The sequence below is a fragment of the Pelodiscus sinensis genome, unplaced genomic scaffold (genome assembly GCF_049634645.1).
Source record: "Pelodiscus sinensis isolate JC-2024 unplaced genomic scaffold, ASM4963464v1 ctg71, whole genome shotgun sequence".
NCBI lineage: Eukaryota > Metazoa > Chordata > Testudines > Trionychidae > Pelodiscus > Pelodiscus sinensis.
The window spans coordinates 36,367-61,421 of NW_027465980.1; the positions used below are offsets into that span (position 1 = coordinate 36,367).

Here is a 25,055-nt window from a genome sequence, read left to right on the forward strand (position 1 = left end):
GGCTCTGGCCACGCGCTCCCCGGGGGCGGCGGTGCACCGGGGGCTCTGGCCACGCGCTCCCCGGGGCGGCGGTGCACCGGGGGCTCTGGCCACGTGCTCCCCGGGGGCGGTGGTGCACCGGGGGCTCTGGCCACGCGCTCCCCGGGGCGGCGGGGCGAAGCGAGCGAGGAGTGGCAGGTTGTGTCATTCCCCAGAGCCGCTCCATGGGGAGGCGCTGGTGTGGTGGGTCCCACCGGCCACGCCTGCTCCAGCAGCATTTGCTGACTGGCGAGCAGCAGCTGTTCGCAGCAAAGCGGAAGGGGGCTCACTGCACACCCCACGAAATGCCACCCCACCCCGGCGGGCTCAGGGAGCCGGGGGCAGAGGCGTGGGGACTGGCCAGCTGCCAGGGAGAGGCGCTAGGGAAAGGGGAGTGGCTGGCAGGGCACCCCCCTGCCCCGCCCCTGCCCCTGCCCTGCCCTGCCCCTGCGCCTGCCCCTGCCGCATGGGGACTGGCCGGAGCTGCTGCTGCTGCACACAATGGGAGGCCGCCTGAGCCAGGCCCTGTCTCTTGCAGTGAAACCCGCTGCGCCAGCGAACCTGAGCATCTGCAACACGAGCAACAACCAGCTGCAGCTGACCTGGGCCTCCGTGTACCACAAGCCTGCCTGCCTAGAACACACCGTCCGATACAAGAGCAACAAGGACACTGACTGGACGGTACGGGCAGCCTGCAGCCCCCCGCGGGCTCGCGCCCGGGCCCCATGGGCTGCTGCTTCCCCGCACCACAGGCCTCCCCTCGCTTCCACTGGGCCTTCTCCCGACCCAAAGGCCCCTCGGGCTGCAGGCCCCGGCCCATGCTCCTCCCACCGCAGCCCCGTTCTCTGCACTGCCCGCGGGCCCCCTCTGCCAGCCCCGAACTGGGTGCCGGGCAGGCAGAGCGAGGGGCCAGGTGCGCCAGAACAGGCGTGGGCAGGGAAAGGGAGGGAGACAGCAGCTGAGCCCAGCTCTGGGATCCGCTTTCATGGTGCTGAGCCCAGCCGAGGGAGCCCACACCTCACGTAGGTGTGTGGTGCTGCCCTTCTGTCTGCCCCAGGAGCACGTGGTCAGAGACGAGATCTTCTCCTTGCCCAGCGTGGACTTCGAGAAGCATTACACGTTCTACGTGAGGAGCAAGATCAGCCAGTACTGCGGCAGCACCCGGCTGTGGAGCGAGTGGAGCCTGCCCGCGGCGTGGGGCAGGAACGCGTCAGACCACCGTAAGCAGGGCCCACGCCCCAGGGAGAGAGGACGTGCCCACCGCCCTGGCCAAGGCTCCCGCAGGCCTCCCAGGAGAGACGCTGGGAGGGGACCTGAGGCCGCGCTGCAGCTGTTTCTGGGGAGGCCCTGCTGCTAGCAGATGGGCCAACGGGCTCGGTTGAAAACGTGCCGAGTGGCCATGGCGGCTGCCTCCCGCTGGAGCCGGCTCTGCAGCTGGCTCGCCCACGGCTGGTGGGGAGGAGATAGGCCGATGGCTGTGCTAGCCAAGGGGGAGCCAGAGGCGCGCTGGCCTGTGTGCCTGGCGGCCAGCGAGGGCAGCTGCCACGGGGGAGCCAGAGGTGACGGGGAGCCGGGCGAGGCGTGGCAGGCGGGGAGAGGAGATAGGCCGATGGCTGTGCTAGCCAAGGGGGAGCCAGAGGCGACGGGGAGCCGGGCGAGGCGTGGCAGGCGGGGAGAGGAGATAGGCCGATGGCTGTGCTAGCCAAGGGGGAGCCAGAGGCGACGGGGAGCCGGGCGAGGCGTGGCAGGCGGGGAGAGGAGACACGGCTGTCTCCTGAGGGAGTGGCTAAGATTCACAGCTGCGTGGCGCGCCTGCCAGCCTGGCCCAGCCCCAGCCCCAGCCCCAGGCCCTCCCCGCCACAGGGCAGCTCCCGCGGAGAGCAGGGGGGGCACTGCCCCGGTAAGACGGGCGGGCGCGGCGCATGCGCCTCCCCCTCCTAGGCTGGCCCCGCCACGCTAAGCAGCAGGCACGTGAAAGAGGCGGCTGGGGGTGCGTGGCCCGCGGGGGCAGCCTGTCCTGTCTCCCACTCACCACGCTGGCCGGACGGCGGGCAGGGGAGGAAAGCAACAGGCCGGGGCTACACGCAGTGGCTGTCTGCCTGCAGGCCGGGGGTGCACCCCGTAGCCACGGCTCCCTCGGCAGGGATCCCCAGGGGGCCAGCAACCAGGGCTGCCCCCGGTGAGCCCTGAGCCCCCTGCATCCCTGGCCCTGCCCCCCCCAGCCCTCCTGCCCTGTGTCCCCACGTACCCCCGCCCTGTGTCCTACCACACCCCAACCCCCCCGCCCTGTGTCCCCACGTACCCCCGCCCTGTGTCCTCCCACACCCCAACCCCCCCGCCCTGTGTCCCCATGTACCCCCGCCCTGTGTCCTCCCACACCCCAACCCCCCGCCCTGTGTCCCCATGTATCCCCGCCCTGTGTCCTCCCACACCCCAACCCCCCGCCCTGTGTCCCCACGTACCCCCGCCCTGTGTCCTCCCACACCCCAGCCCCCCCGCCCTGTGTCCCCATGTACCCCCGCCCTGTGTCCTCCCACACCCCAACCCCCCGCCCTGTGTCCCCATGTATCCCCGCCCTGTGTCCTCCCACACCCCAACCCCCCCGCCCTGTGTCCCCATGTACCCCCGCCCTGTGTCCTCCCACACCCCAGCCCCCCCGCCCTGTGTCCCCACGTACCCCCGCCCTGTATCCTCCCACACCCCAGCCCCCCCGCCCTGTGTCCCCACGTACCCCTGCCCTGTATCCTCCCACACCCCAGCCCCCCCGCCCTGTGTCCCCACGTATCCCCTGCCCTGTGTCCTCTCACACCCCAGCCCCCCTGCCCTGTGTCCCCACGTACCCCCTGCCCTGTGTCCTCCCACACCCCAGCCCCCCTGTCCTGTGTCCCCACGTATCCCCGCCCTGTGTCCTCCCACACCCCAGCCCCCCTGCCCTGAGGTTTGGGGGGCTCAGGTTGGGGGCTGGAATGGGGGGCTCGGGGCTGAGGTTTGGGGGGCTCAGGGTGGGGGCTGGAATGGGGGAGCTCAGGGCTGAGGTTTGGGGGGCTCAGGGCGGGGGCTGCAATGGGGCGGCTCAGGGCTGAGGTTTCGGGGGCTCAGGGCGGGGGCTGGAATGGTGGGGCTCAGGGCTGAGGTTTGGGGGGCTCAGGGCGAAGGCAGGAATGGGGAGGCTCAGGGCTGAGGTTTGGGGGGCTCAGGGCGGGGGCTGGAATGGGGGGACTCAGGGCAGGGGCTGGAATGGGGGGCTCAGGGCTGAGGTTTGGGGGGCTCAGGGCGGGGGCTGGAATGGGGAGGCTCAGGGCTGAGGTTTGGGGGGCTCAGGGCGGGGGCTGGAATGGGGGGGCTCAGGGCAGGGGCTGGAATGGGGGGCTCAGGGCTGAGGTTTGGGGGGCTCAGGGCAGAGGCTGGAATGGCGGGGCTCAGGGCTGAGGTTTGGGGGGCTCAGGACGGAGGCTGGAATGGGGGGCTCAGGGCTGAGGTTTGGGGGGCTCAGGGCGGAGGCTGGAATGGCGGGGCTCAGGGCTGAGGTTTGGGGGGCTCAGGACGGAGGCTGGAATGGCGGGGCTCAGGGCTGAGGTTTGGGGGGCTCAGGGCGGGGGCTGGAATGGGGGGTTAAGGCGCTGCTGTAGCATCGCTGCCCAGGCCCATCCACCCGCTGGGGCGGGAGGCTGGCTCCCCCCAGCACCCAGCAGCACTAGCGAGGGCTGGTCCTACCGACCGACCCCCGTGGCCTGAGACTGCGTGGGACTGGGGCGGGAGGCTGGTTCCCCCCAGCGCCAGCGGCACTAGCGAGGGCTGGTCCTACCGACCGACCCCCGTGGCCTGAGACTGCGTGGGACTGGGGCGGGAGGCTGGTTCCCCCCAGCGCCAGCAGCACTAGCTAGGGCTGGTCCTACCGACCGACCCCCGTGGCCTGAGACTGCGTGGGACTGGGGCGGGAGGCTGGTTCCCCCCAGCGCCAGCAGCACTAGCTAGGGCTGGTCCTACCGACCGACCCCCGTGGCCTGAGACTGCATGGGACTGGGGCGGGAGGCTGGCTCCCCCCAGCACCCAGCAGCACTAGCTAGGGCTGGTCCTACCGACCGACCCCCGTGGCCTGAGACTGCGTGGGACTGGGGCGGGAGGCTGGTTCCCCCCAGCGCCAGCGGCACTAGCGAGGGCTGGTCCTACCGACCGACCCCCGTGGCCTGAGACTGCGTGGGACTGGGGCGGGAGGCTGGCTCCCCCCAGCACCCAGCAGCACTAGCGAGGGCTGGTCCTACCGACCGACCCCCGTGGCCTGAGACTGCGTGGGACTGGGGCGGGAGGCTGGTTCCCCCCAGCGCCAGCAGCACTAGCGAGGGCTGGTCCTACCGACCGACCCCCGTGGCCTGAGACTGCGTGGGACTGGGGCGGGAGGCTGGCTCCCCCCAGCACCCAGCAGCACTAGCGAGGGCTGGTCCTACCGACCGACCCCCGTGGCCTGAGACTGCGTGGGACTGGGGCGGGAGGCTGGTTCCCCCCAGCGCCAGCGGCACTAGCTAGGGCTGGTCCTACCGACCGACCCCCGTGGCCTGAGACTGCGTGGGACTGGGGCGGGAGGCTGGTTCCCCCCAGCGCCAGCGGCACTAGGGCTGGTCCTACCGACCGACCCCCGTGGCCTGAGACTGCGTGGGACTGGGGCGGGAGGCTGGCTCTCCCCAGCACCCAGCAGCACTAGCGAGGGCTGGTCCTACCGACCGACCCCCGTGGCCTGAGACTGCGTGGGACTGGGGCGGGAGGCTGGCTCCCCCCAGCACCCAGCAGCACTAGCGAGGGCTGGTCCTACCGACCGACCCCCGTGGCATGAGACTGCGTGGGACTGGGGCGGGAGGCTGGTTCCCCCCAGCGCCAGCGGCACTAGCGAGGGCTGGTCCTACCGACCGACCCCCGTGGCCTGAGACTGCGTGGGACTGGGGCGGGAGGCTGGCTCCCCCCAGCACCCAGCAGCACTAGCTAGGGCTGGTCCTACCGACCGACCCCCGTGGCCTGAGACTGCGTGGGACTGGGGCGGGAGGCTGGTTCCCCCCAGCGCCAGCAGCACTAGCGAGGGCTGGTCCTACCGACCGACCCCCGTGGCCTGAGACTGCGTGGGACTGGGGCGGGAGGCTGGTTCCCCCCAGCGCCAGCAGCACTAGCGAGGGCTGGTCCTTCCGACCAACCCCCGTGGCCTGAGACTGCGTGGGACTGCCCTAGTGCCCAGGGCGTGCCCATGCCAGCCCAGCCAGCGGCCCTGCTCCTGCCCATCCCTTTGCCCAGGTCGAGCCGTGCCCGGCTGTGTCCCTGGATTCCGAGGGGCTGTGGCAGCCCAAGGGAGAACCCCAGGGGAGAGCTTGGCCTCCGCCCCGGCAGAGCTACCAGGCTCCCTGCCCCGGCCCCTGGGGGGAACTGCAGCACGTCCTGCTCCCCCGACCTCACCTCCATGCTTGACACAGATGAACATGGCAGTGCCCGGGCCCAGCGGGCCTGCAGCGGGCCCCTCCCCCCTAGTCCTAGTCCGTGCCGCATGGCATGGAGTCCACACTAGCGGACATTTAAAAATGGCGGCGCCCGGAAACATGCAAATGAAGCCCGGGAAATTCCAATCCCGGGCTTCATTTGCAACTCCGGTTCCTACATTACTACCCTAGTTCGAACTAGGGTGGTAGTGTAGACATACCGTAAGTGAGTTAGGTTTCTGTCTGGGATCATGGAGGAAGCAGCCTAGGCAACGGGCTGGGATTTAGGGGCTCAGGCTTCCCCATCTCAAGGGGGGCTGAGGCATCCTAGGCCTGCCCTGTAACCAGATGACATCTGTGCTGTGCTGCATCCTGGAGAAGCAATAAACTCCCTCTGTTCTACTGGCTGGGGGAGTCTGTCCGTGCCCTAAGGGGGTGCAGGAGACGGGAAACCCCAACGCGCCGCCACACTCGCCAGAATGAAGACCGGCCTGAAGCTAAAACTGGAGGAACACGCAGGGCCTGCTTTGTCCCCTTGCTCGTGTGGAGGGATCCCAGGCTCCTTCTGGCCCAAGACAGCGTGTCCCGGGAGCAGGCCACCGCTCCATGCCTGGCCCAGCCCTTGTTGGGCAGCAGCCCTTGCTCACGTGGGCTCTGAGCACCCTCGGCCATGCTCTTCAGGGGTGGATTGGCACCATCGCGTGACTTAGCAGCCCTTTCCCAATAAGCTGGCCGAGCCTGTGGCTGTCACCCAGAAGCAATCCTGTGGAATAGGAAGGAGCCCGTCGGATACCTGGGCGTGAGCAACAACCGCCCAGCACTCCTCAGCGTTGCACAGACCTCGGCCCACGTTGGCTGAGCTGCGGGGCGCAGAGAGTGGCAGCTGCACCCGCGTTTTGTGCGTTTCTCTGACAAGCCAGCAACACGCCGGGGGGCCCCCGTGTGTCTGAACACAGAGACATGCCCCAGCCGCTCCCTCCGTCTCAAGCTCTCCACCACTCAGCCGTGGCACGCGGCCCGCCGCCGCTAGAGAACCCACCATGAATGCGGCAGCACATTCAGCAACACGGGCTCACAGGTGCCCCTCACCCGCCCCATTGGCCGGTCTGGGGCAATCGTCCCGCCGGGCCCAGGGCAGCCCAGGGGGAGGGGAGTCTGGCACCAGGCTCAGGCCCACTCCCACACTTGCCAGCAGACACAGGACACGGGGTGAGCCTGCTCCGCTCTCCCAGCCGCGGGGGCAGCGTGGAACCAGCCCTGCATGTCCCAGCAGCAGGAAGTGGAGCAGCATGGCTGGGGCCAGGTCACTCTGCTTCCCACTGCTGCTGCTGAGTGCAGGGGAGGCCCAGCCCTTTCTGCTGGCTCCAGGCCCCCTGCTGACCCCTCAGGCTGCACCCTTCGAGGGGAGGGGCGGAGCGGAGGGCGTGACGGAGGAGGCCTGGCAAGGGCAGAGCCTGGGACGGGTTTCCCTGCCCCCTGCTTGTCCTCCCCGCCCTATGTTGGCTTCCCATAGGAAACAGAGTTGAGCTGAAGATCTCGGTCCAGCCGGACAAGTTTGTTGAAGGGCCTGGGGGCGGGACAGCTCAGGGAGCCAAAGGACGAGCGAGCTCAAGTCCCAGGCTGTGGGCAGAACGCCCCCCGGGGAGCCCCCCCAGTCTGCTCCAAGGGCCTGGCTCCCCTCTCAGCACGGCCCCAGCGTTCTGGTCCCCACAGCCCTACCCGATTTCCTGCTAGGACTGAAAGGGGGAGGCGCAGGCCACGGTCGACAGCCGCAGGCACTGTCCAGCCCAGCTGTGGGCGCAGGGCATGGCACGCCAAAGCAGTGAACCGCCGGAGCTGAGAGATGAGGGTTGAAAGGCTGGACCTGAGCCTCCGCCAATCACATATGCGCACGGCGCAGCCCGAAGCCCTGCCCCTGCCCTCCCCGGTGGGCACGCCGTTTGCGCTCTGCCCTGGCACCCCCTGCTTCTGCGACTGGGCAGAGCAGGGCCTGGAGGCAGGGCTGAGGTCAGTCCCGACTGTGCCGGTGCCAGCCACAGAATGTGCTTCCCCCGCAGGCGTGGAGTGCGTGGTCTTCAACGACGAGTACCTGACCTGCGTGTGGGGCAGCAGAGCTACACTGACAGCCAACTACTCCCTCTACTACTGGTACACGCTGCCCAGGTAGGCAGCTCCTCGCTGGCCTGGCCGTAGCCCGCCTGCAGCCAGTGCAATGGGTAGGGGCTCCCAGGGGCACCCAAGGGACCTGGGTAGACCCTCTGGGGCAGACTTTGGGCCCTGGCAGCCGGGACAGCTCCCTGCTCCCAGCAGGGCTGGAGTGGCTCTGTCTGGCAGCCCCGTGGCACTAGACCTCAGGCGGGAGCGTCTGCGATGGGGCCTGCAGGCACGAGGACAAGCTGCGGGCCGAGAGGAGCAGAGAGCAGAGCCCTGCAGACCCCTGATCCCAGCAGGCAATTCTTGGGTTCTTTGCAGGCAGGGTCCCCAAGAGCCAGCCTCTGAGGCTCCCATCTGGACTCGGGCAGGGAGCCAGGGCACAGGCAGAGCCCAGCCCCTCGGGCCAGCCTGGCGCATGTGCTGGGGCTGTGCCCTCCCTGCCTGGTCTGGGGGTCCTGCTGCTGGCAGCACCCATTGGGGAATGGGCATCTCTCTCGGGACTTTGTCTGTGGTGGGGAGAGCTTGGGGCACACCCTGGAATGGCTGGGGAGTTCGTGCCAGCCCAGGCTCTAGTCTGGGGGACTGAGCATCGCTGCCCCTGGCAGAGCCCTGAGAGGGGTGCTGGGGGCTTGAGTGCCCAGCAGTCACGCCAGGAACAGCACTGAGGGCGCCCCCAGAGCCTGGCCTTGGGGCTGATTGTCGAGCTCCTGCCGTAGGCCTGGAAACCAGTCGTCAGCAGTGGAGTGCAAGCGCTACCTCCAGGAGCAGGGCCTCAACACCGGCTGCTGGTTCGCCCGCAGCGAGATCCTGCAGTTCCGCAGCTTCCACATCCACGTCAACGCCAGCCAGCAGGGCTCCCAGCTCGTCATCCCCAGCAGCGCCATGAAGCTGCAGGACCTAGGTAGGGGATCAGCCCGGGGGCGGCGGTGCACCGGGGGCTCTGGCCACGCGCTCCCCGGGGGCGGCGGTGCACCGGGGGCTCTGGCCACGCGCTCCCCGGGGCGGCGGTGCACCGGGGGCTCTGGCCACGCGCTCCCCGGGGGCGGCGGTGCACCGGGGGCTCTGGCCACGCGCTCCCCGGGGGCGGCGGTGCACCGGGGGCTCTGGCCACGCGCTCCCCGGGGCGGCGGTGCACCGGGGGCTCTGGCCACGCGCTCCCCGGGGCGGCGGTGCACCGGGGGCTCTGGCCACGCGCTCCCCGGGGCGGCGGTGCACCGGGGGCTCTGGCCACGCGCTCCCCGGGGCGGCGGTGCACCGGGGGCTCTGGCCACGCGCTCCCCGGGGGCGGCGGTGCACCGGGGGCTCTGGCCACGCGCTCCCCGGGGGCGGCGGTGCACCGGGGGCTCTGGCCACGTGCTCCCCGGGGGCGGCGGTGCACCGGGGGCTCTGGCCACGCGCTCCCCGGGGCGGCGGTGCACCGGGGGCTCTGGCCACGCGCTCCCCGGGGGCGGTGGTGCACCGGGGGCTCTGGCCACGCGCTCCCCGGGGCGGCGGGGCGAAGCGAGCGAGGAGTGGCAGGTTGTGTCATTCCCCAGAGCCGCTCCATGGGGAGGCGCTGGTGTGGTGGGTCCCACCGGCCACGCCTGCTCCAGCAGCATTTGCTGACTGGCGAGCAGCAGCTGTTCGCAGCAAAGCGGAAGGGGGCTCACTGCACACCCCACGAAATGCCACCCCACCCCGGCGGGCTCAGGGAGCCGGGGGCAGAGGCGTGGGGACTGGCCAGCTGCCAGGGAGAGGCGCTAGGGAAAGGGGAGTGGCTGGCAGGGCACCCCCCTGCCCCGCCCCTGCCCTGCCCTGCCCTGCCCCTGCGCCTGCCCCTGCCGCATGGGGACTGGCTGGAGCTGCTGCTGCACACAATGGGAGGCCGCCTGAGCCAGGCCCTGTCTCTTGCAGTGAAACCCGCTGCGCCAGCGAACCTGAGCATCTGCAACACGAGCAACAACCAGCTGCAGCTGACCTGGGCCTCCGTGTACCACAAGCCTGCCTGCCTAGAACACACCGTCCGATACAAGAGCAACAAGGACACTGACTGGACGGTACGGGCAGCCTGCAGCCCCCCGCGGGCTCGCGCCCGGGCCCCATGGGCTGCTGCTTCCCCGCACCACAGGCCTCCCCTCGCTTCCACTGGGCCTTCTCCCGACCCAAAGGCCCCTCGGGCTGCAGGCCCCGGCCCATGCTCCTCCCACCGCAGCCCCGTTCTCTGCACTGCCCGCGGGCCCCCTCTGCCAGCCCCGAACTGGGTGCCGGGCAGGCAGAGCGAGGGGCCAGGTGCGCCAGAACAGGCGTGGGCAGGGAAAGGGAGGGAGACAGCAGCTGAGCCCAGCTCTGGGATCCGCTTTCATGGTGCTGAGCCCAGCCGAGGGAGCCCACACCTCACGTAGGTGTGTGGTGCTGCCCTTCTGTCTGCCCCAGGAGCACGTGGTCAGAGACGAGATCTTCTCCTTGCCCAGCGTGGACTTCGAGAAGCATTACACGTTCTACGTGAGGAGCAAGATCAGCCAGTACTGCGGCAGCACCCGGCTGTGGAGCGAGTGGAGCCTGCCCGCGGCGTGGGGCAGGAACGCGTCAGACCACCGTAAGCAGGGCCCACGCCCCAGGGAGAGAGGACGTGCCCACCGCCCTGGCCAAGGCTCCCGCAGGCCTCCCAGGAGAGACGCTGGGAGGGGACCTGAGGCCGCGCTGCAGCTGTTTCTGGGGAGGCCCTGCTGCTAGCAGATGGGCCAACGGGCTCGGTTGAAAACGTGCCGAGTGGCCATGGCGGCTGCCTCCCGCTGGAGCCGGCTCTGCAGCTGGCTCGCCCACGGCTGGTGGGGAGGAGATAGGCCGTGGGCCCCCCAACTGGCCGAGCCCGCCCCCCCGCCCCTCGCGGATCTCACGGAAATTGCCGAGCGCTGCCGGGGATCCCCGAGCCCGCCCCCCCGCCCCTCCCGGATCTCACGGAAATTGCCGAGCGCTGCCGGGGATCCCCGAGCCCGCCCCCGCGTGCACGGAAAGGGCCGAGGGGCCCAGCGCCAGTTCCCAGCCCTGAGCCAGGCCTGAGGGGGAAGCGCCCCCCCGCCTCTACCACTGCCCCCGGGAGACCCCCCCAGGCAGCCTCTGGGCAGGGGGCAAAGGGCAGTTGGGGGGCAGGGGGCAATTGGGGGGGCAGGGGGCAAAGGGCAGTTGGGGGGCAGGGGCAAAGGGCAGTTGGGGGGCAGGGGGCAGTTGGGGGGCAGGGGGCAAAGGGCAGTTGGGGGGCAGGGGGTAGTTGGGGGGGTAGGGGCAAAGGGCAGTTGGGGGGCAGGGGGCAGTTGGGGGGGCAGGGGGCAAAGGGCAGTTGGGGGGCAGGGGCCCTGATGGCAGCTCCGGCCCAAAGTCCGTGTGGTGCTCCCAGCGTCCCCCGGATGGCCCATCCTGCCGGGGCTCCAGCACCTGGGCAGCCACCCCAGGCCTTGGCCCCCTGCCCGCCCAGCAACGCGAGCGCTGAGGATTCCCGTCGTGCGCACCCTGGAGCAGGCTCGGTCTGGCACCCCAGGCTCCACATCAGAACATGAGAACGGCCGTGCTGGGTCAGACCAAAGGTCCCTCTAGCCCAGTATCCTGCCTGCCCATCCCAGAGGGGGTGGGCCGAAGACAATGATCAAGCGATTTGTCTCCTGCCATCTCTCTCCAGCCTCTGACAGACAGAGGCCAAGGACACCATTTTATCCCCTGGCTAATAGCCTTTTATGGACCTAACCTCCATGAAATTATCCAGCTTCTCTTTAAACTCTGTTCTAGTCCTAGCCTTCACAGCCTCCTCTGGCAAGGAGTTCCACAGGTTGACTACACGCTGTGTGAAGAAGAACTTTCTTTTCTTAGTTTTAAACCTGCTCCCCATTAATTTCATTTGGTGTCCTCTAGTTCTTCTATTATGGGAACTAATAAATAACTTTTCTTTATTCGCCCTCTCCACACCACTCATGATTTTATAGACCTCTATCATATCCCCCTCAGTCTCCTCTTTTCTTTTCCACGCCGGGCTCCAGCCTCAGCTCCAGCCGTGGGGCACCTCGAGCTCCAGCACCAGGACACCCCAGTCTCCATGCCAAGCTCCCCTTCATCCCAGGCTCTGGCCCCAAGGCTCCTTGAGCTCCATCCCAAACTCCAGCCCCAGGGTCCCCATCACGCCTGAGCCCTGCAGGCCCAGCCCACTGTGACCCCATAGTCAGGGCTGTGATGCCAGCACCCCCTTGCTGAGAGGGGATGCTGCAGCTGGTGCCTTTCCAGTCCTGCTGTCAGAGGGGCAGCAGTTTGGGGTGCCCCAAGCTGCCCAGGCCGCCCCCCGGTGTGAACGCCCTGCCGTGCTGGGGCCTGGCTAGTGTGACGTAGTGGGGGTACTTGCTGGGCTGTGGTGACCCCTGCTGTCTGGAGCAAGACCCAGCAGGGAAAACCTCACTAGGCAGAGGTGATGCCAAACTTGTTGAACCAGTGGCCAGACACCCCCCATGGAGAGGAACAAAGGAAGGTGGATGCTGCCCTGGCTGGGGGGCAGGGCTGGAAGTTAGTGAGTTGGTGGCTGGCTGTCGGAGGGCATGGAGGAGAGCCTAGGGGAAGGGGCTGGAGTTTAGGGGCCCAGTCTCCCCATCTCAAGGGGGCCTGAGGCATCCTAGCCCAGCTCTGTGACCAGATTACATCTGTGCTGCGCTGTGCTGGAGGAGCAATAAACCACCCTCAATTGCACTGGCTGGTGCAGTCTGTTTGTGCCATTTCGGGGTGCAGGAGACGGGGAACCCCCAACGCGCCGTCACAGCTAGCCCAGCCCAGGCGATGTTCGCAGGCTGGGCTGCAGCTCACAGGGAGTTTCCCTTGGCTGTAGAAGGAAGCACATGCTGTGCCTAGCCCCCAGGGTTGCTGCGACCTAGCATTGGCCCGCCTGCAAGAACTGGGGTTGAGGGCTAGCACAGGAAGCAGCAATGTGTGCGGAAGCTGAGAGCAAGCTGCGTGGTATCCTCCTTTCACAGCGAGTGCTCAAGCCACAAGGAGCTGTGACACAGCCAGCTCCGCCGCCCGCCTGGCCCTGGGGCCCTGAGAACAGGTGGCAGCCCAGGCCCATGGATTCCTCTCTTACTCTCCCCTCCGCCACCACGGAAGCTGGGATGTTCCTGACTCTGCTCCTGCTGCTGTCCAGGCACAGCCAGCGAGCCACAGCCGCCCAGGGCCCACAAGGTAATGCTCACGCTTCTCTCCCAGCCTCCTGGCAGCCCTCGATCCCTCATTCCCCGTGTCCTGCAGGTCAGCTTTGTGGGTTGGGGAGCAGGCAAGGCAGGCGCACCTCAGCATGATGCTGAGAGGGGCGAGGGGGGGCCATGCTGGCTCTGGAGGTTCGGCATTGGCTGGAGGCCTTTGCCCTGTGGGCTCAGAGCCATCCCAGCTTAGAAGGACTTGACCCAGCACCCCCATGGACACCACAGAGGGGCCTTTGGGAAGCATTTGTAAAACAGATCACTTCCTGATGGTGCTTTCTCTGTGGCACAGGGCCCCACTGTTGGCACAAACTGACCCATTTGTTCTTCGTTTCAAGGGTTAGGCCTGAATCATCCATGGAGGCTGAATTCACTTCTCCCGCTTAGTCCCAGGGCTGGGGGCAGGGGCAGGGAAGAGGCTTGAGCCGTAACTCCTCCGTTGCCCGAGGATGCTGCTGCCGGGTACCTTGTTGTGCTGATGCGCTGGAAAATACCTTGGCACAAGTGAAATAGCAATGAAGGGTGAAGATGTTGCTCGAGGGATGACATCTAGCCATTGGGCAGTGCATGGTGTCTGTCAGGATATGTGTCTGCAGGGGCATGAGGTGGTATCCATGGAGGGATGCTCCGTGGTATCCATGGGGGTGAGGGCTGGCCACAGGGCAGTACGTGTCGGGGTTGTGGTTGGCCACGGGGCATTACGTGGCACCTGTCAAGGTGATGGCTGGTCACGGGACAATACGTGGTACCTGTTGGGGGTGGCAGCTGGCTGCCGGGCAGTACATGTCAGGGTGACGGTTGGCCACAGGGCATTACATGGCACCTGTCAAGGTGGCGGCTGGCCACAGGACAGTAAATGGGACCTGTTGGGGTGGCGACTGGCTGCAGGACAGTACGTGGGACCTGTCGGGGTGGCAGCTGGTCTCAGGACAGTATGTGGGACCTGTCGGGGTGGCGGCTGGCCGCAGGGCAGTATGTGGGACCTGTCGGGGTGGCGGCTGGTCTCAGGACAGTATGTGGGACCTGTCGGGGTGGTGGATAGTCTCAGGACAATACGTGGGACCTGTCGGGGTCACGGTTGGTCTCAGGACAGTACGTGGGACCTGTCGGAGTGGCGGCTGGCCACAGGGCAGTACGTGGGACCTGTCGGGGTGGCGGATCGTCTCAGGACAATACGTGGGACCTGTCGGGGTGACGGTTGGTCTCAGGACAGTACGTGGGACCTGTCGGGGTGGCGGCTGGCCTCAGGGCAGTACGTGGGACCTGTCGGGGTGGCGGCTGGTCTCAGGACAGTATGTGGGACCTGTCGGGGTGGCGGATAGTCTCAGGACAGCACATGGGACCTGTCGGGGTGACGGTTGGTCTCAGGACAGTACGTGGGACCTGTCGGGGTGGCGGCTGGCCGCAGGGCAGTACGTGGGACCTGTCGGGATGGTGGCTGGTCAAAGGACAGTACGTGGGACCTGTCGGGGTGGCGGCTGGCCACAGGGCAGTACGTGGGACCTGTCGGGGTGGCGGATCGTCTCAGGACAATACGTGGGACCTGTCGGGGTGACGGTTGGTCTCAGGACAGTACGTGGGACCTGTCGGGGTGGCGGATCGTCTCAGGACAGTACATGGGACCTGTCGGGGTGACGGTTGGTCTCAGGACAGTACGTGGGACCTGTCGGGGTGGCGGCTGGCCGCAGGGCAGTACGTGGGACCTGTCGGGGTGGCGGCTGGCCGCAGGGCAGTACGTGGGACCTGTCGGGGTGACGGTTGGTCTCAGGACAGTACGTGGGACCTGTCGGGGTGGCGGCTGGCCGCAGGGCAGTACGTGGGACCTGTCGGGATGGTGGCTGGTCAAAGGACAGTACGTGGGACCTGTCGGGGTGGCGGCTGGCCACAGGGCAGTACGTGGGACCTGTCGGGGTGGCGGATCGTCTCAGGACAATACGTGGGACCTGTCGGGGTGACGGTTGGTCTCAGGACAGTACGTGGGACCTGTCGGGGTGGCGGATCGTCTCAGGACAGTACATGGGACCTGTCGGGGTGACGGTTGGTCTCAGGACAGTACGTGGGACCTGTCGGGGTGGCGGCTGGCCGCAGGGCAGTACGTGGGACCTGTCGGGGTGGCGGCTGGCCGCAGGGCAGTACGTGGGACCTGTCGGGGTGGCGGATAGTCTCAGGACAGTACGTGGGACCTGTCGGGGCGACAGCTGGGGGATGACTTCTGGGTGCAGAGCGGTACGTGGTACGGTCAGGTTGGCAGCTGCGGGCCAATGGCTGGCCATAGGGCTGTAGGTGACATCTGTTCTCTTTTGCGTTCTCCCAGCAGCCTGGCAGCACCACTGCTACTAGCTGCAGGAATTGGGGAAGTATTGCTGCTTCCCTGGGATTTCCCCAGACACCCTTAGGGTGAGGAACCCCCCTCCCTGAATTTCCCCAACACCCCTCAAGTTGTCAGTTGTTGCTTTGGCTGGGGCTTGGTTCCAGTCCCTGGAGTGCCGGGGGATGGACTGTCCTTCGTGCAGAGAATGGTCCTGGTCTGCCCTGAGCGAGGGTGTCCCCTGCAGGGGACCACGCTGGCGAAGCAGGCGCCGATGCTGGATGCCAGTGGGGAGACGGGGTGGCGACAGGTGTTTGGCCTGATGCTCTGCCCATGGCTCAAGAGCACTATTTGACCTGCCCCTCGCCACTGTTTAAAGACAAACCCTGACACGGCGTTACACCCCATGGACCCCTGCTCCCGCCCGCACCAGGGCCCCTGGCTCGCGTTGCTCAGGAGGTAGAGTGGTGGTGGGCGGAGTTGCCCTGGGCCCTGCACCGCCTAGGGCCAGCCCTGTTCCAACAGTGGGGGCAGGAGGCAGAGGCTGCTCAAATCCACGGTCTTCGGAGAGGGACCTGGAAGTCAGCTGTGGGCCACGGGCGAGGGAAGGAGTCACTGGCGTGTGACGTGTACCTGGAACGAAGGACGCAGCATTTTCCTGCAGTGCTGCCTGCCGGCAATGCATTACCAGTGCTGCTCGTGTTCCTCCCTCTGCATGGCATTTAGCAGCAGGATGTGAGTATCTGCACCGAAGCGTGGGCCTCTCTCAGTTCAGATGTGTATCAGCTCCCGTCTCTGGGTTCGTCTGCTCTGACGTCAGCAAGGAGGCTGGCAGCCCTCGTGTCCCTAGTGCGAGAACCTCCGGAGAAAGGGGGCTCCTCCCTGGACGGGCACCCAGGGCCCAGGCTCTCTCCCAGCCCTGCTGTTCATCACTAGCATGGAGTGCTCGGGACTCTGCCGGTGTCACCCGTCGCTCCTGTTCCATCATTCCCTGAGCACGCCTGGAGAACCCACCGCAGGCTTCCCAGCAGCGCCACAGAGGAGGAGCAAGACAGGAAACATCCCCAACTGCCGAGAAGGGCGAGAGATCCTTTGCCTGGCACCTCTGAGACCTCAGCCGCCTCAGGCCGGAATCCGTGTTCTGGCCGGGTGAGTGCAGGTCAGCGATGCGCAGGGCTAGTCAGAAAGAGGCAGCTGTGGGTGAGGAGGGCTACTTCAAAGTGGTCGTGCCACGGCGAGCCGGGGGCCAGCCCTGAGGCTCCACACAGCGCTGCCGCTTTGACACGCCGTGGGGAGCCCGGAGCCCCCGGCCGACCCTAGGCTCCTGTGACGGACCGGGCCGTGTCTGGGCACAGCTGAGGGCGCCTGCTCAGGGCGAATTGCTCAAATCCGGGGCTCCTTACAGCCCCCAGACTGGTGACCTCTCCAAACAGGCCACAAACCAGTCCCACAGAGCGCTTCAGCTGCCTGCCTGAAGCCTCCCGAGCAAAACCCCTCCGACACCCCAGCAATATCCATGCCCCAGATGGCCCCGGGCCTCATACACAGGTGGGGGGTCCTAGCACCCAATCCCACTTACCCCGAACAAGTTCTGTCCGGTTCCAGGAAACCAGCCACAGATCTCTGGCCAATTTATCCTTTAGACCTTACCCACAAATCACGCATCTAACAACTAAAGGTTTATTAACACAAGAAAGAAAAGCCTGAGAGTAAGGTTATTAAAGTACAGTACGTTACATGCACCGAATCTCCCAGTTCTCGATGCAGGCTCTAGCAGAGATGTTGCAGCTGCTGGTTTAAAAGTTCTTATTGCACATCCTACGATCAGGATGGGTTCACAGGTCTTCCGGGCTCTTCGATCCCTGCAGTGCTGCCTCTGGGATGAAGTGCTGAGCTGAAGACAAAAATGGCATCGACCACATGGCCTCTTTATACCTCCTTCCTGGCCTCTTCTAGTATGTAGCAGGTCACCTGGACAGAGGCCAATCTCTATGTTCCCTGCTGGCTCCTCTCAGGTGACAGCACCCATTCTTTGGGTGTGTCCATAGCCCATTGAGAGCCATTGTTCCACAGGCTCGGCCCTGCCCAATGCTTAACCACATGCAGGGAAATCTTCAGTGTCCATACGAGTACATGCTAATAATTGCACACACAGACATTCTACTAACACCAGAACAGCGTACATAGGATTAGCAGATAATAAGCTTCTATTCAATACCTCACATGGCCCCCTTCTATACCATTTTTGGGGCCAACACCCCCACCTAGGGGTGCAGCAGCGATCTGGCTGCTCCCCTCAAGATCCAGGCACGTGACACCCCCAACACAAAACTGATGCAGGAAGTGATGCCAGTAACATCACTGAGGGCATCACAGGCCTCCCCAAACAAAATGGCGGCGTGCCTCAGTTTCCCTTCTCACACAGGACCTTCTGGCGGGAACCCTTTTTGTGCTGTAAGAAGTTCCAAGACCAGTTACAAGTGTTAACCACGAAATAGCAACATCACAATGTCCCCTTACATACCGTCTGTCGTTTGGTACATCTCCAGACAGATTACATGGTATTTTCATAAGCTCATGCACACTGTATACCGTTACAATTCTCTGCAACAATAATACATTGGTTACAGGAATTAACATCAGTAACAAGAACAATCCTATACCAGGTGTATATTGAAATTCTCCGTCAGGCCCCTTCTCTGGCCCCACACCATTGCAGTTTTGGCCCTTCAGGTTCAACCTGCAAATCTTCTTTGCCAAAGCAAGTCCTGCCCCTCCCCCTTGTCCTGTGGGCTCCAGGCCTGAAACCTCTGGCCTGACCAAGACAAAGGGCTGGCTGGGCGTGACTCCCTGGCTCACAATGGCCCTGGAATTCTCCCCCTTCCCCCACTCAGTGGGGTAACAGGAGTGAGCTGCAAGTCTCTCCTCTGTCCACCCCCAACCTCTGTTTCCACATGGAACCAGATATCAACTTCCCTGATTGATTATGAGTGTCCACCGTGTCCAGAGATGGGAGCTTAATTGCCATCTCCTGCATCCTAGGGAGAGTGACCACACAGCTGTTCTGCTCTGCATACGTGGCTACCCAGCCCTTCTCCTGAATCTGAGACACTAAGTTCCCACTCTCCTCCTTCAACTGGGAACAATCCTGTCCCACACACACTGACTTCCCAGCAAGCTGGTCACCCACAGTCACTGGGTTAGCAGCCTGCTCCAGTTCTCTGGCTGTTCCTGCCTCATCTGGAACAACCCTCAGTCCCTCCGAGACTTCACAACCATCCACACTGGATTTGGCTATATCCAAGTCAGTGGAGTCACTGTTAATGGACAAATTCTGTCCCTCAGGCACTGCAACAAGTGCCTCACACAACAAGCTGCTGCCTTTTACAGGCAGAGCTTTCTCCTGAATGCCTTCTCCAAGCCAGGCCCTGTCACCTCTCTCAGTTACTGCAAACTGCTTGCTACAAGCACTGCCAGGACTCTCCTCTCTCTGAGCTTCCTTAAGCAGCAGTTCACCCTTCTCTGGTTCTGCAGTAGCCTTGCCCTGCTGAGCCACAACCAACTCCTCCCGCAATTCCCTTACTCCCTGAGTTATCTCTGGCCCCTCAGGTGGATTCACAGACAATCCCCTTTCAGGCACATAGACAGACTCACAAGAGACAGGGTCAGAGGCATCTTCACTCCCTGTGCAGCTCTCTAGATGGCTGTAAACGTCCACACCATCATTAGGCACCAGAGTTAACACACCCTCATTCTCTCCTTGTGCCCGGGCTAAGGGGTCTCCCTGCTCCCACAGAGTCGCTCCCCCCTCTGCCAGCAACACAGCAGCATCAGGCACAATATCAGGGTCACCACTGTCTGATCTCTGGGGTTCTGGTAAAACACTGACTGACTCTACCTGAGTCACCTCATCCCTCTCCCCAGCAGACACAAACCTTGGGCCACCCCCTTCCTGGGCCTTAGCCATATCCAGACCCAACTCTGGGACAACAGCACTGCTCTCAGCCATCACAGCCTGTGGGGCACCTTCCTCAGACATAGGAAGAAACTCTTCCCCACACACGGACAGACAACCAGAGACAGCTTCTCCCTTGTCCCCACACCCCTGGCTAATCTCAGGCATACAGCTAGCCACTGGGACAGCTTCCTTTACTGCCCCACTGCTACTTCCACCAGCCAAATTGCCAGCTTGCACACACTGTGCTTCACACAACTCAATTTCAGCTTGTGCAGGTTCAATTCCACAAACCTCACCAGCCACCAACTCCTCAACTAAAACTTCACTCTGGCCAGCCACTCCAGGCTGCCCCAGAGAAACATTTCCCTGACTTCTGGGCTCTTCCTGCCCTGGGTCTGATTCCAGCCTCACCTCTGAGGCGTCAGACGGGCCCTCACCCACAGGCTCACTGCCCCCCTGCACAGACACACAGCTATCTGCCACAGGCTCACATATAGAGACACTTTCCCCTTGGTTACAGGGAGACTGACCAGCTCCAGGAAACTTTCCATACCCACATGCACCCCCTTCCCAAACCTCCCTGCTAGCTACAGGTAACACAAAAGGTTTGCATTCACACATGCTTTGGGGTTGGGTCATCACATCAGGTGGGCAAAATACGTCTGCCATATCATAAGCACACCGCATACCCACAGAGTTATACATTGAACCTTCAGGAGAATACAGTCTCTCTCGTTCTCTTAGTCTCTTAAGCTGGAGGTCAAGTTTAGCATGTTCCTCCTTGGCTAGGGCCATCTTCTTTGCATGCTCTGCCCTTCTCTCTGCATGTTCTGCTTTTCTCATCTCAAGTTCCCGATCCATCTCCTGCTTTCTCTTAGCAATTTCTTCATCTGCCTTCCGCCTTCTTTCAGCAGCTTCCTTGGCTTGCTTCTGCTCCTTTTCATCCACATCTCTGGTTAATAACAACACTACCAGATCTAGTTTAGAGGCCCTTTTCCTAAAGGCAATGCCTCTCCCCGAGCACAAATCCTTCAGAGCCTCTCTACTTCGGCTCTCATACTGGCACTGACTCATTTCGGCTGCCCTTTACCCAACCAAACTCTCAGTACTAAAAATCAAATTTAGACAGCGTGGGGTCCTGATCCCAAAGCTCAATTGACCAAGATCTGTGGATCCTGCCGACTACGCCACTGTGACGGACCGGGCCGTGTCTGGGCACAGCTGAGGGCGTCCGCTCAGGACGAATTGCTCAAATCCGGGGCTCCTTACAGCCCCCAGACTGGTGACCTCTCCAAACAGGCCACAAACCAGTCCCACAGAGCGCTTCAGCTGCCTGCCTGAAGCCTCATGAGCAAAACCCCTCCGACACCCCAGCAATATCCGTGCCCCAGATGGCCCCGGGCCTCATACACAGGTGGGGGGGTGCTAGCACCCAATCCCACCTACCCCGAACAAGTTCTGTCCGGTTCCAGGAAACCAGCCACAGATCTCTGGCCAATTTATCCTTTGGACCTTACCCACAAATCACGCTGGGCCAATCCTTTAGCATCTAACAACTAAAGGTTTATTATTACAAGAAAGAAAAGCCTGAGAGTGAGGTTATTAAAGTACAGTACGTTACATGCACCGAATCTCCCAGTCCTCGATGCAGGCTCTAGCAGAGATGTTGCAGCTGCTGGTTTAAAAGTTCTTATTGCACATCCTACGATCAGGATGGGTTCACAGGTCTTCCAGGCTCTTCGATCCCTGCAGTGCTGCCTCTGGGATGAAGTGCTGAGCTGAAGACAAAAATGGCATCGACCACATGGCCTCTTTATACTCCTTCCTGGCCTCTTCTAGTATGTAGCAGGTCACCTGGACAGAGGCCAATCTCTGTGTTTCCTGCTGGCTGCTCTCAGGTGACAGCCCCCATTCTTTGGGTGTGTCCATAGCCCATTGAGAGCCATTGTTCCACAGGCTCGGCCCTGCCCAATGCTTAACCACATGCAGGGAAATCTTCAGTGTCCATACGAGTACATGCTGATAATTGCACACACAGACATTCTACAAACACCAGAACAGTGTACATAGGATTAGCAGATAATAAGCTTCTATTCAATACCTCACATGGCCCCCTTCTATACCATTTTTGGGGCCAACACCCCCACCTAGGGGTGCAGCAGCGATCTGGCTGCTCCCCTCAAGATCCAACAACGTGACAGCTCCATGTGGCACTTTTGCCTTTCAACTGTAGCAACAGCCGAAGGAGGCGTCCTGTCGACTCAGAAAATAGTCGATGCCAAATGCATTCGATGAGTCAGTCGTCAGTATTTAGCATCCCTAGTGCAGGTGCTGTGCAATGTGCCCCCCATCTCTCACCGACCGCTGGGACTGCAGCAGCTCCAAGGCGCTTTGCCTTCGGGCTGTTTTCATGCCTTCTCCTCAGCGTAGCCATGCGGGACTGGCAGGGCCCTCGTGTGGTCATCGCGCTGGGACAGGCCACCTTTGACAGGGCTTAAAAGCCTCCCTGGCTGGGGTTCCACAGGAGTCCTGGGAATTCTATTTCAGAGATTCACTAGAGCTGTGGCGTCCAGCCAGTTCACTATAGTGGCTACTGCTGTGGCGAACGAGCCACGCTCAGCCGGCCAAACACACAGCCCTTCTCACAACCGAAGACCTGGTGTGTCCCCCTCAGTCCTCAGACTACACATGCCTGGTTTTTAACCTTCCTCCAAAGCCGCTTCTACACGACAGCTCACCCAGTGGCCCCAATGCCGCGTGCTGGCCACTTAATAGCTCCTGCCTGCACAAGAAGCAGCAGCTGTCAGCACTGGACACTAGTGCCCAGGCAGGGGCCTGGGTTAGTCCCACCCGCGAGTGACACAAGAGTCTCCTGCAATGCAGACAAGGGCTAACCCTTGAGCTTCATTTGTGGGGTTCTCTGCGCCTCGCCTGTTGAGTCACGCCAGAGACACCAGCCTGCAACTGCTGCAGATTGCTGGCTCTTCCTCAGTCAGAGACCTGCCGTAACTAGGGTCCTCCCAATTTCGGGGGCCCTCTCCCGCTGTAGGGGACGTGGCTGTGTCCTGTACCCCTGGAGGAGCCTGTGCAGCATTGAGCCGTGAGGCTGAATGCAGTGGCAGGACCCTGCTCCGGGCACCTGGGGCTCCGACAGGGTGAGGTGCAGAAGCCCCAGATCAGGGCGTGGCCCACTTTCCTGCCCTGGTTTCTAGCTGCTGACTGACCACAGTCCCAGGGAGACAGGCCCATGCAGGCTTCCTGTGGCTGTTTACAAAGCGCTGCTCACCACAGCCCTGTCTGGGGGAAGGGCAGGCACAGCGGGACTTTCCAGGCCCCGTTCCCCTGCAGGGCTCGCACAGGGAGCCAGGGCCCAGCTGGTTCAGCCACAGCTTGGCAGTACGGAAGAGGCTGCCTGGGCACTGGGTTTGCAAAGGGAGGAGGGGCAGTGGTGAGCCCACAGGTGGGGGAGGTGGCAAAGCCAGGAGGGCGCGGGACTGCCACAGGAGACGTGGCTCGTCCCAGGCGGGGCGCAGCCCCCTCTGCTGACATGCCCAGCGCCCGCATGGCCGGCAGGCAGCAAGGTCCGGTAGCAAACGGCAGCACTCGGAGCCTTGCTCCCATGGAGGCTGCGTGGGCTGGGCTGGCCAGGCCACGGCCGTGTGGCCGCGCCAAGGGAGGCCCTGGGGATTTCCAGCACAGCTCCCTGACCAGCCACCCCGCTGCTGGACTCCCCCTTGGGGCAAGGCAGAGTGCTAGGCACAGGCCCCTCCCGGGCTTCATTTGCAACTCCGGTTCCTACATTACCACCCTAGTTCGAACTAGGGTGGTAGTGTAGACATACCGTAAGTGAGTTAGGTTTCTGGCTGGGATCATGGAGGAAGCAGCCTAGGCAACGGGCTGGGATTTAGGGGCTCAGGCTTCCCCATCTCAAGGGGGGCTGAGGCATCCTAGGCCTGCCCTGTAACCAGATGACATCTGTGCTGTGCTGTATCCTGGAGAAGCAATAAACTCCCTCTGTTCTACTGGCTGGGGGAGTCTGTCCGTGCCCTAAGGGGGTGCAGGAGACGGGAAACCCCAACGTGCCGCCACACTCGCCAGAATGAAGACCGGCCTGAAGCTAAAACTGGAGGAACACGCAGGGCCTGCTTTGTCCCCTTGCTCGTGTGGAGGGATCCCAGGCTCCTTCTGGCCCAAGACAGCGTGTCCCGGGAGCAGGCCACCGCTCCATGCCTGGCCCAGCCCTTGTTGGGCAGCAGCCCTTGCTCACGTGGGCTCTGAGCACCCTCGGCCATGCTCTTCAGGGGTGGATTGGCACCATCGCGTGACTTAGCAGCCCTTTCCCAATAAGCTGGCCGAGCCTGTGGCTGTCACCCAGAAGCAATCCTGTGGAATAGGAGCCCGTCGGATACCTGGGCGTGAGCAACAACCGCCCAGCACTCCTCAGCGTTGCACAGACCTCGGCCCACGTTGGCTGAGCTGCGGGGCGCAGAGAGCGGCAGCTGCACCCGCGTTTTGTGCGTTTCTCTGACAAGCCAGCAACACGCCGGGGGGCCCCCGTGTGTCTGAACACAGAGACATGCCCCAGCCGCTCCCTCCGTCTCAAGCTCTCCACCACTCAGCCGTGGCACGCGGCCCGCCGCCGCTAGAGAACCCACCATGAATGCGGCAGCACATTCAGCAACACGGGCTCACAGGTGCCCCTCACCCGCCCCATTGGCCGGTCTGGGGCAATCGTCCCGCCGGGCCCAGGGCAGCCCAGGGGGAGGGGAGTCTGGCACCAGGCTCAGGCCCACTCCCACACTTGCCAGCAGACACAGGACACGGGGTGAGCCTGCTCCGCTCTCCCAGCCGCGGGGGCAGCGTGGAACCAGCCCTGCATGTCCCAGCAGCAGGAAGTGGAGCAGCATGGCTGGGGCCAGGTCACTCTGCTTCCCACTGCTGCTGCTGAGTGCAGGGGAGGCCCAGCCCTTTCTGCTGGCTCCAGGCCCCCTGCTGACCCCTCAGGCTGCACCCTTCGAGGGGAGGGGCGGAGCGGAGGACGTGACGGAGGAGGCCTGGCAAGGGCAGAGCCTGGGACGGGTTTCCCTGCCCCCTGCTTGTCCTCCCCGCCCTATGTTGGCTTCCCATAGGAAACAGAGTTGAGCTGAAGATCTCGGTCCAGCCGGACAAGTTTGTTGAAGGGCCTGGGGGCGGGACAGCTCAGGGAGCCAAAGGACGAGCGAGCTCAAGTCCCAGGCTGTGGGCAGAACGCCCCCCGGGGAGCCCCCCCAGTCTGCTCCAAGGGCCTGGCTCCCCTCTCAGCACGGCCCCAGCGTTCTGGTCCCCACAGCCCTACCCGATTTCCTGCTAGGACTGAAAGGGGGAGGCGCAGGCCACGGTCGACAGCCGCAGGCACTGTCCAGCCCAGCTGTGGGCGCAGGGCATGGCACGCCAAAGCAGTGAACCGCCGGAGCTGAGAGATGAGGGTTGAAAGGCTGGACCTGAGCCTCCGCCAATCACATATGCGCACGGCGCAGCCCGAAGCCCTGCCCCTGCCCTCCCCGGTGGGCACGCCGTTTGCGCTCTGCCCTGGCACCCCCTGCTTCTGCGACTGGGCAGAGCAGGGCCTGGAGGCAGGGCTGAGGTCAGTCCCGACTGTGCCGGTGCCAGCCACAGAATGTGCTTCCCCCGCAGGCGTGGAGTGCGTGGTCTTCAACGACGAGTACCTGACCTGCGTGTGGGGCAGCAGAGCTACACTGACAGCCAACTACTCCCTCTACTACTGGTACACGCTGCCCAGGTAGGCAGCTCCTCGCTGGCCTGGCCGTAGCCCGCCTGCAGCCAGTGCAATGGGTAGGGGCTCCCAGGGGCACCCAAGGGACCTGGGTAGACCCTCTGGGGCAGACTTTGGGCCCTGGCAGCCGGGACAGCTCCCTGCTCCCAGCAGGGCTGGAGTGGCTCTGTCTGGCAGCCCCGTG

General features: G+C 64.0%; 1 protein-coding gene across 1 annotated transcript in view; it reads left to right on the forward strand.

The window, feature by feature from the left end:
* The window catches only part of IL2RG (interleukin 2 receptor subunit gamma), a 45,960-nt gene that overhangs the window by 13,810 nt on the left and 7,095 nt on the right, over positions 1-25,055 (forward strand). The window contains exons 4-10 of the mRNA XM_075917654.1: positions 557-699; positions 1,076-1,238; positions 7,532-7,637; positions 8,345-8,529; positions 9,522-9,664; positions 10,041-10,203; positions 24,772-24,877. Of these exons, the coding sequence (XP_075773769.1) occupies positions 557-699; positions 1,076-1,238; positions 7,532-7,637; positions 8,345-8,529; positions 9,522-9,664; positions 10,041-10,203; positions 24,772-24,877 (1,009 nt within the window). The remainder of the gene's footprint in view (positions 1-556; positions 700-1,075; positions 1,239-7,531; positions 7,638-8,344; positions 8,530-9,521; positions 9,665-10,040; positions 10,204-24,771; positions 24,878-25,055) is intronic.